Source organism: Tasmannia lanceolata, unplaced genomic scaffold (genome assembly GCF_043159265.1).
Source record: "Tasmannia lanceolata isolate RefF3 unplaced genomic scaffold, GAP_Taslan_0.1 ptg000008l, whole genome shotgun sequence".
Classification (NCBI taxonomy): Eukaryota; Viridiplantae; Streptophyta; class Magnoliopsida; order Canellales; family Winteraceae; genus Tasmannia; species Tasmannia lanceolata.
The window spans coordinates 34291630-34302456 of record NW_027518685.1 but is presented as its reverse complement, the minus strand read 5'-3'; the positions used below and the strand labels follow the sequence as shown (position 1 = coordinate 34302456).

Genomic DNA, 10827 nt, shown 5'->3' with positions numbered 1-10827 from the left:
GCTCAGCTAGCCCATCCCAACATACTGACCCAATGTTTTTTTTGTGTAAATAAGATGGTAAACTAGGAAGTTGGAACAGAAACTGAACAACCACAACCTACTTAGCTATGCAACCTACACAACCGGGATGATAACTCGACTTGGTTTGGAGGACTGCGCTGAATTGAAGAGACAAAATCAGAGGAGCAAGGATGAGAACCCATTTAATAATTGAACAGATGATGACAATAAAGAGGAAACAATCAACATCACTGCAAGGGTAACGGTACAGACAAGAACTTAATTGAACAATATTGAACATAGATACCCATGATCATGAAAGAACAAACAGTAATTCTGCATTTGATATTTCGGACCTGTAAAATTATAATTGATCTATTGATGACAAGAACTTTCTCTATAACATAGTGCAAAGCAATAGAAACAAAGTCCCAAATAGAAACCTCAATGAAGGAATATAATGAAGAGGCCAGTTACGAGGATGAGCATTTCTTGAACTAGAAAATGGCCAAAAATGGATGAGCTCTAAACAATTTGAAAACCTCACAAACTTGAATGGTCAATCACCTATTTACTGCTCATCTCCACCTCGTTCGATAGTTCGAACTGCAAAAAATTCCAAAACCTCACAATCTTTTATACTTTCCCCTTCACTCGTTCCTGAGGCCTCCACCGATTGCTTGTCATCCAATCTCAAAAGCTGTTTTTCGTGCCAATAATCATGACGAAAACTGGATTCTCCCCTCCCTACATGGCGATCCTGCAATAGGGTTATAGATGTTAAAGGTATAAAAGATTAAATAACGCCATCTTCAACAGCTTAAGCTTTTGGAGTAATTGACAATAGAGAAATGGATTGTAACTGGATAAATTCAACAGAAAACAAGCAGTAATTTAATGGAAGTTCTCAAGAGATGATCTGCGTACATCACGGAATAGCAACACATCTACTTCGAGCATGTGAACCACATGCCCCATTTTAGGACGCTTGTCTGCTTCGGGATCAACACAGCGAAGAGCGACAAGAAGAGCCCGTTTCAATGCCTTGGAAGAAGGCTTCTCTGGTATCCTTGGATCCATTACTTGCTTGGTTTTTCGATTTCCAACCATTGTTTTCAACCACTCCACCAAATTCACCTGAAAAACCATTCCAACTCATTCATGTTCCACAAAAAAGATGAGACTTTGTAACGTAAGAGTTATGAGAAACTATCAGTAGATTTCAGGATTAACCTCTTCGGGTAGTCGACTATAATCAACAGGACGTCTCCCAGATATTATCTCCATGATCAGTACTCCAAAGCTATAAATATCACTTCTCTCATTCAACATACCAGTGCTGGCATATTCGGGTGCTACATAACTTCAAGATCAATAAGTTAGAAACCGAGACAAATTATCTGCGAAAAGGAAACACATACAAAATGTGTTGCTAGGAATATGGAAGCCACATGGGTAATTTTATCTAAAAAAAATGAATTGAAAAGCAAACTGACCCAAATGTTCCCATTATGCGAGTTGTCACATAGCTTCTTTCAGAACATAGGAGCTTTGCGAGCCCAAAATTGATGATCTTGGGATTCCATCTGTGAGCGAGTAGTATGTTGCTAGATTTTAAATCCCGATGGATAACCTTTGGTTCAAGGCCCTCATGAAGGTAGGCCAATCTGATACAAGCATTCGTTTTTTGAGTTACAGGTGTATAAAGATTTCATTGAGAAAACGCACACATTCAGTTTCCAAATGCAACAAAACTAGGAGAAAGCACCATACCCTTTTGCTATTCCAAGGATAATGTTCATCCTGATTTCCCATGTTAAAGGACTGAATTGCCGTACATCACCATGAAGCCACTGATCTAGATTACCATTGTCTACATACTCATAAACAAGCATCCTAACCAACAAAACAAAAAGTAGAAGTGAAGAAGAAAAACTTAGAACATTCAATCTTTATTTAAGCATAAAAATCAACTAAAGCATGCGTTATAAGTTCAGACCCCAAAGATATCTCTTCTAGGATGGGGAAAGGAAATTTATAACATATCACAAGCTGCAATATGTAGTAAAAAGAGCAGAATGAAATGACAAGCACACAAAATATAACTATATAAGTTACTGAATACCTGTAAGCTCCCTCGACACAGCACCCGAGCAGCCGGACAAGATTCTTGTGTCTAACACGATCTATCATTTCAATCTCTAATTTAAAATCCTTCTCAGCTTGACCCCTGATAATTGTCACTCTTTGAGTTAGTTGACATACTGTCAAGAAAGAAAATAGATGACAATTAAATGAGAATAAGATATAGGGGCAATGAAACAACGCCTTCTCCAATGGCTTAATTTAATCTTCTGTACTTAAACACTCCCCCTCACGCGTGGCCCCTCTTTTCAGGGTTGGCCATTAGATGTGGATTTTTAATACCGAGGAGTTTTGAACATAAGGCCTTTGCTCTAATATCATGTGAAACTACCAATTACTCTAGAAGCTTAAGGCCTTTGCTCTAATATCATGTGAAACTACCAATTACTCTAGAAGCTCAAGCCGTTGGAGAAGGCGTTATTTAATCTTTTATACTTTAAGTGAGGCCTTGACTATCACTCACAATGCCAAAAAGGAAAAACGAATCCCAAACCAGAGATATTATATGGTGGCCGCCCTTTACATATAAAGGGAGAAGAGAGAAAAAAATCAACCACGTTGATTTTTTATCAAGGTGCAAGTCAAAAAAGGGAGTTTGACCTGGATCAAAAATCAAGGGGGAGAGTTTTTTCTCTCTCTGCCCTTGTTGTTGGACGGTCGGCCACCATATAAAAACTCCCCAAACCAAGCCACACTTACAGCTTTTAAAGAAAAAATGAGCTGGGTACCAGCTAATAAAAGTAGCAACTTATCAAGCAAGAAAGAAGAAAAGAAAATGGAACCAAATAAGTAAAACCAATAGATTGGGAAAAAGGAGAAAAAAATAAGATTTTCCTAATAAACTGTTGAGTTGGGCATATGTTAATCAACAATCACATCTCAGATCTGATAAGATCTGACCTTTGGATTGGTTGGGTGGTAGATTAGGCAAGTAGGTTAGATGAGGTAATCCAGATAGATTAAGCAACTAGGTTAGACTAGAATAATCTCCATCTATAGTTATCAGTATCTCTTTCTAACAAAACAAGCATAAAAGACGGGGAAATAAATCTAGGCTCAAGCTTGATTAATACCATATAATTAAAAATATAAAAGAAATGTTTTCCAAAAAACAATTGGGTTGAGTAGTTGCCATTCAGCAGGTTCCTTGAGACAAGACCATGTTGAAAAAATAAAGGGAAAAATACACTTAGACCCCCTGTGGATTCAACTTAACCCCTAATGTTTAAAAAGTTACAAGCAGGCCCCCTGTGGTTTCAATTTGTGTAAGGTAGACCCCCTCAGTTGACGGTTCGTCTATAGATTGAAGGGTTAGGATGATCCGATGGAGCTGATTGTTTAGGCACACCCTATCTATGTCAGGGCCCATCAAATGAACGGTTTGGATCATCCAAACAATGTGGGTCCACTGTGTTTTTGGTAGTGTTTGGATTCGGGTATGGGCCCACATTGTTTGGATGATCCAAACCGTTCATTTGATGGGTCCTGACATAGATAGGATGTGCCTAAAAAATCAGCTCCATCGGATCACCCTAACCCTTCAATCTGTGGACGAACCGTCAACTGAGGGGGTCTACCCTACACAAATTGAAACCACAGGGGTCTACTTGTGACTTTTTAAACGTTAGGGGTTAAGTTGAATGTGCCAGAAACCACAGGGGGTCTAAGTGTATTTTTTACAAAAATAAATAAACTGAAGTAGCTTCATAATACAACTATTGTGTGAAAGAAGCAGCAACAGAAGACAAGAAAAAAGAGAATAATAAACCCTGCCAAAAGCTAATACTAGAAATATCCCGAGTGAGCATCTATTGTTCAAAATCTCCAACTGTTCCATAACAATACAAGAGGAAAAGTAAAATCAAACAAGGAATAAACCCAAAACGTACTGCATGTTCAGCTCCTTGTGTAGAAATCATTCCTTGACTACCAAAAAACCAACATTTTCTAACTAAAATCTAATACTAGAAATACCCAAATTGAGTATCAATTGCTCAAAATCTCCAACTGTTCCGTAACAACACAAGAGGACAAGTAAAATCAAAACAAGGAATAAACCCAAAACCCACTTCATGTTCAGCTCCTTGTGCTAGAAATCATTTCTTGGCTACCAACTAATACTAGAAATATCCCAATTGATCATCTATTGTTCAAAATCTCCAACTGTTCCATACCAATAAAAGAGGAAAAGTAAAATCAATCCCGGAATAAAACCCAAAACCCACTGCATGTTCAGCTCCTTGTGCTAGAAATCATTTCTTGGCTACCCAAAGTTGGGGGTGCAAAACGGGTCGGGTTGGCCTCAACCCGACCCAACCCGATTTCAGAGGGGAGAAGAAACTCAAGTGGTTTTTGAAATTACAAAAATACCCTCATCCTACCTCTATCAAGTGATTTGTAAAAATTACAAAAATACCCTCATCTCCTACCTCTCTCATTTGCCCAAATCAGAACGTTTTTAGTTCTGTCCCTGTTTCTCTCGCCCAAAATCTATTTCCAGTTGAACACACAAATCTCTATGTCTCTCTAGACGTTTTCTTCTCCTTTCAGTCTATACCTTACTCCTCCATTTTATCTAGATTTGTAAACCCTAATGGACATTAGAAGGAAAAAAAGTTGCAAAAATAAGAAAAAAAGATAGCTAAAAATCAACATCCATTATCCATTACAAAAACCCTAATCTAAGGCCATTTTTCATTCGAAAAACCATAAGATGTGTGATGCGGCTGATGCAAAATTCCACAAGTTATACATCCAACGAGGATACCATCACGCGTGAAGCTCTGTTAGGTAGTCGCAAATGAGAGAGACAGAGAGGGAGAGAGCAAAGCTTCGAATGGAATGGATTTGGGGAAGAGATCTGAGAAAAATGAGGTAAAGGGAGGATATTTCGTAATTTACGAAAACCCACTTAGCTTACCTCCCTTAGCCGGTATTAGAAGTAAAAAACAGGTGTCCCTAGAATATAAATGAGTAAATGTCTTTTGGAAAAGAGGTTATAAATATAAAAGTCATTAAAAAAAAAAAAACTTTCTTACATTGTTCTACACGTGTAGCAAGAGAAGAAAACCTACTTTATTTTTTTAGCATTGAGAGAAGTTAAAAATGGGAAGAGAAGTAATGGCTGTTTAGAAAAGTGCATAACACTTGTCTACTTTTGGGGAAAAGAGATTGTGCCATTATTTTCAATGCATATTCAAAATATTTTGGTATTTAACCCGACCAACCCGATTTCCAATTCGGGTTGGTTTTTCCCAACCCAACCTAACCTGATTTGCGAAAAAGCTTAACCCAACCCAACCCAAATTCAGGTTGAACCCGAGCCGAATTGCACCCCTACCAAAAATCCAAAACATTTTCTAATGATCACACTACAGAAAGAGCAGAATTTGCAAATAATTAGAAGAAAAAAAAAAAAACCACAAACATAAAATCCCACATTTTCTATTGATCACGCTACAAAAAAAAACCGCAAATAAGAGTAGAATTTGCAAATAATTAGAAAAAAGGAAATGACATCAGCACAACGTTGTTTTAATAACTGCACAAACTCCGCTTGTGTTTTCTTTTTTAATCAACTTGTGAGAGATTTTTGGGAAATGTAAATATGTAATAACCTTTGACAGCTCTTTAAATAATAAAAAACCAGAGGTGTTAGTGTAAATATCAAAACATGGTTGTGCTGATATCATTTCCGGAAAACAAAAAAACATTTCCCTTGCAGCCATGAAACTTGGATGTAAAAAATGAGATTTTGTATGGTAAGCTCGTATAGTCCAGTATTTTTCAAAAAGTATTGCACGGCTTACACCATTGGATGATCCAAACCGTCCATTTGATGGGCCACAACGTAAATAGGTTGTGCCCAAAAAGTCATTTCAATAGGACGATCCTAGCCCTATGATCTATAGAGGAACTTCATTCACCATTGGATTGTCTTGGTGGTGGATTAGGCAAGTAGATTGTAATAGGTAACCTAGAGTGATTAGGAAATTAAGTAGGTTGATTAGGAAGTTTCTATCTTTATCCCTTTATACAATTACTCCTGCATATTATGGAAACCTATAAAGATCGGAGGGTAGGGATCATTGAAAGGAAATGATTTTTGGGACACAACCTTTAGGGTTGGGATCATTGAAAGGAAATGATTTTTGGGACACAACCTATTTACGTTGTGGCCCATCAAATGGACGGCTTGGATCATCATATGGTGTAAGCCGTACAGTACTTTTTTGAAAAATACTAGACTATACAGGCCTACAACATATAAAAACTCATAAAAAAGGCGATTGATATTCACACTACCATATTTTGATGATTGCACTAACTCACCTTGTCTTTTACTATTTAACCATATCACAATTTCCAAAAAAGCTCTCACAAGCAAATTAATTAGGGAAAATTACATTTACACCCCCTCTAGTTTTTGACACATCCACTTCTAGCCCTATAGTTTAAAACGTGACAACTACACCCCATGTGGTTTCAATGCCCACATTGTTTGGATGATCCAAAGCGTTCATTTGATGGGCCCTGACATAGATAGCCCACATTGTTTGGATGATCCAAAGCGTTCATTTGATGGGCCCTGACATAGATAGGGTGTGCCAAAAAAAATCAGCTCCATCGGATCATCCTAACTCTTTAACCTATGGATGAACCGTCAACTGAGGGGGCCTACCTTATACAAATTGAAACTTAGGGGGGTGTAGTTGTCTCGTTTTAAACTATAAGGGTAGAAGTGGATGTGTTAGAAACTAGAGGGTGTAAATGTAATTTTCCCAATTAATTAAAAAAAAAAGATACAAGGTAAGTTGGCGCTATTACCAAAATTTGATAGTGCCAATATCACTAGCGGCCATAAAAAACTTACCTAATATTAAGCAGATTCTTCACGGCAATCCTCCTCTTATCCTTCAAGACACCATAGTAAACAATCCTGGACCCACCTTCTCGGATCACATTTTCCTCTGAAAACCCTCCCGTTGCATCTTCCAATTCCCTAACCGTGAACCAATGGCCCCACCCTAAATGTAAAACTTCCATGGGCCCACCCACCAATGATCCCATATTGGATCCACTCTCTTCACTCGTTTGCGATAACGGACGGTCCGATAACAAAAATGGACGGTCCGCTAACACAATCCGATCTTCGGCCTTCCTACTGAAGTCGATCCGGGTCTCCGGTACGGACTGTGCCGGGGCCCAATGATCAGGCACTGCCACGTGGACGATATCTTGGGTATGGTTCGAGATGAACGGTAATGGATCGTCGGTGACAAATTTCTCCGATTTTCGCCTGCGGCAGGTGAGGTAAAGGGAAAGGAGGAAGAGAATGAGGACCACGAAGGATCCGGTAGAGATTCCGATCAGGACCCATAACGGGAGGCCAAAGATGAACGTGGGTTTTGAGAGCTCGCTATCTAGAAAAGTCATTTGTCTGGAAAGGAAGGATCAATACTCAGGAAAAATAGAATGAAGGATTTTTAGATTTCTAAGAGGATTTTCTGCATATGTTTTGAAAGAAGAAATTTATTGCCTTACATAATGACAGAGTGAGTCGCAGAAAAGACGAGTGAAAGACTTGGAATGAGAGGGAGTTGCCTTATATAATGATTAATTTTACTAAATTCTCCCTATTACTTTTTGAAATGACGTAAATATCCCAATTCTGACAATAGAAAGTCCTCAGCAACTTTTTCGCGGGCATGTAATGCAACAAATTAAGATTGAGCACGTGCTCATAACTGAGGGGAATAAGGAAAGAAAGTGACGGGGGTAAACCAGGAGCTGATATTCGCACTCCTCTAGAATGCCCGAGCCGACTCACCAAAAACTTCTCTGGCTATGGTCATTCAACAAGTTGGTTGAGTGAACCAATCTCAATTTGTAAAGCATGTTTTAATAATTGCATCATTATTTAATATTAAACCAAAATTTCGGCTGAAATTTCGGTTTAAGTGAGACCGAAACACATTCTGAAACCGAAATTTGAAACCATGGGTATGATAAGACTCCCAATTATTGCGCATGATTGTATATTGAGGTGGTCTCCGCTGATGTTGGAGCAACACGAGCCAGTTTGGAGCGGTATTCAAACATGATTTATACTATTTAAGCCACTATTTTTAGAATTTATTTATTATTTATACTATTTATAACGTCATCCTCTACTTTTTAGGGGGCTAATTAAAACTTATTATTTAAGTTGCGAGGTCATCCTCTCACCCCTAATAAAATCCTAAGATCTTCCCCCCCCCCCCCCCACACCTCTCTCTCGCATCATCGAGTGCCTTTTTGGTATTATAATTAAGAGGGAAAGATTAAAATTTTCAATTTAAAACAAAAACAGAGGTTTGAACATCAATTTCCTATTGCTTATTGATTTTGTTGTGCATCACTATTTTTGAAGAGGAATTGCTAGTCACAGAAACGAGGTCTCCAGAAGTGTTCTAAACAATAATACATATATGCAAAATCTCTATATTTTTAGTTTGAAGAGTGTTCAAACACCTTCTAATTGTTTATAACTAGAGGAATAACAAAGACACAACCCAATCATATTTATAACCCCTTTGATTTTACATTTTTCTATGCCCTTTGAAATGTGTTTAGTTGACATAGATCCAATGGGGCGCCCTTATAGCTGAGTTTTGCAAGTGTGTCCTTCAATTGGGATCCCTTCTGCTGGGACCCGGGTAGAACTCACCCTTAATGCTCTGTTTGGATGCTAGGTTTTTTTTGTTCCCAGGATTTATGTGGGTAAAGTTTTAGTGGTCACATCAGCTTTTTCTTGCTGACATCAGCAAAATCTTCTCTTGAAAATGATGTTCTCTCTTTCTCTCTCTACCCTCTCTCTCCACTCATCATAATATCTTTCTCTAATTAATGTTTGTCCCCTCTTTTGTCTCCTACCTTTACCCACATAAATCCCAGGTAAAAAAAAAACCCGGCATCCAAACAGAGCATAAAAGCTAGCCGTTAAGAGGAGGGTGCCCAAACACTTATAATTGTTGGAAATTTTCAAAATGTTTTGGGTTAAGTTAAAATATTTGAAAGTGTTTATCAAAATAAAAAGAGAATTAAAACAAATTTTCAAACAGGGCCGGTCGGCGGGGGTTCTCGGCCGGCGACCACGGATTGGAATCTGGAAATGTAAATGATTTCCAAAAGGTTTGGGAGGTCGATCGCGGTTCTTTAGATTGTAAAAAAATAAAAGGAACAGAAGCATTTTGGCGGGCGACCGCGGTAGCCCGGTTGACCGCAGCTGTTCGAAAATCTATCCGTTGGGAGGAAATAGACATGGCTTTTCAGTTCCGTTTTTTAACCTTTCTCCATGTCTTTTGCTTTCCAACAGTCATGGATGATTTTCAAACACAAGGAACACCATGTGGATGATCCAAAACCTTTAAATAATAAAAAGGTGTGATCGAATGGTTATTATTCAAACCAATCCAAGAGATATTTTGAAGGGATATTTCCCTTAATGAAAAGACATAACAAAAAATCTGTCTTTTGAGAGTTAGTTATTGCTGGACTTTTCTCTAATGAAATCCCCTACTTTCTTGTTACTCTCTTGTTTTTTAAATATTGAGTTTTATGAAAACAATACACTAAAAATTGTTTTACTGCAGAAACAATTTTAGTGAATTTCTCTAAGACTTGTAATTCTTAAAGTGTGTTTTGGGTTTGATTCTGCTTGTGCAAAGCGTCATCAAACATTTGTAGGATCGTCCTACAAGACTTCATTGTATCTTGGAGGCAATTCGCGGATGCACACAACTGGTGGGGGTGAATATTGTCTTAAGGAAAGCGACTATGCGCCTTGAAGCATCACTACTTGTTGATTTTACATCTCCTTCTGCAATAGATCCCACAAACAATAATCCATCCACATCTCTCTTTTTTCCGATGTGGAATCTTTGCTTTCGCATGGAACCCCCAACAATCTCCCCCTCCATGCGGCGACAATGTGGGAACTATAAGATCTTCTCCAAGGGAATGTCACTGTCCTCGAAGGTACACCTGGGTTACCGAGATCTTTCCCGGTGAGGGACTTTTTCGTCCTCGGAGGCACAACAGAGTTATCATGCACAGGCTCTGATACCACTTGTTGGGACCTAGGTAGAACTCACCCTTAAAAGCTACCTGTTAAGGGGAGGGTGCCCAAACCCTTATAAGCCCATCCACATCTCTCTCACTTTTTTGATGTTGGATCTTTGCTTCGCGTGGAAACCCCAACACCTCTTATAAAAAATGGCGGATTTGGGAGTTTTTAGGGGCCAACAATGACGGAGATGGATCAGTATGTAGTTGGGGATTTATGCCGTGCTGAAAGTGCAGGGATACGGGTGCACATGTTTTGGGTGAAACTTTGGAGAGAGGATGCAGTGATTGAAAGGTTTCAGGGAATATGGAATGCAGTCGTGTTTTGTGAGGAATTGCTATAATTAAGTGCCTTTTTGGTATTATAATTAAAACAAAACCTGAGGGGATGAATTAGGTAAAAGGAGGTTGCAGTTACAAAAAAGCTAACTAACATTTGGGTAACAAGAGGGTGCATACAAGAGCTGAAGGGATGAATTTTTTGCGTTAAAATCCTAGAAAGATGGGGTGCAAGGGTGCATAAGCACTTGGAAGTCGTGCCTAAAATCAGAAAAATACAAAAAAAGGGGCGAAGAA

General features: G+C 38.6%; 1 protein-coding gene across 1 annotated transcript; it reads right to left on the bottom strand.

Moving 5' to 3' along the window:
* Positions 1–316: 316 nt before the first annotated feature.
* LOC143883587 (putative serine/threonine-protein kinase At1g01540) lies at positions 317–7697 on the bottom strand. Its single transcript, XM_077386928.1, has 7 exons — positions 7019–7697; positions 2126–2230; positions 1774–1896; positions 1497–1667; positions 1234–1363; positions 928–1137; positions 317–760 (listed from the first exon to the last, which is right to left on the bottom strand). Exons 1-7 carry the CDS (start codon positions 7579–7581, stop codon positions 572–574), a joined length of 1491 nt encoding a protein of 496 aa, XP_077243043.1. The 5' UTR covers positions 7582–7697; the 3' UTR covers positions 317–571.
* Between the last annotated feature and the right edge of the window lie 3130 nt (positions 7698–10827).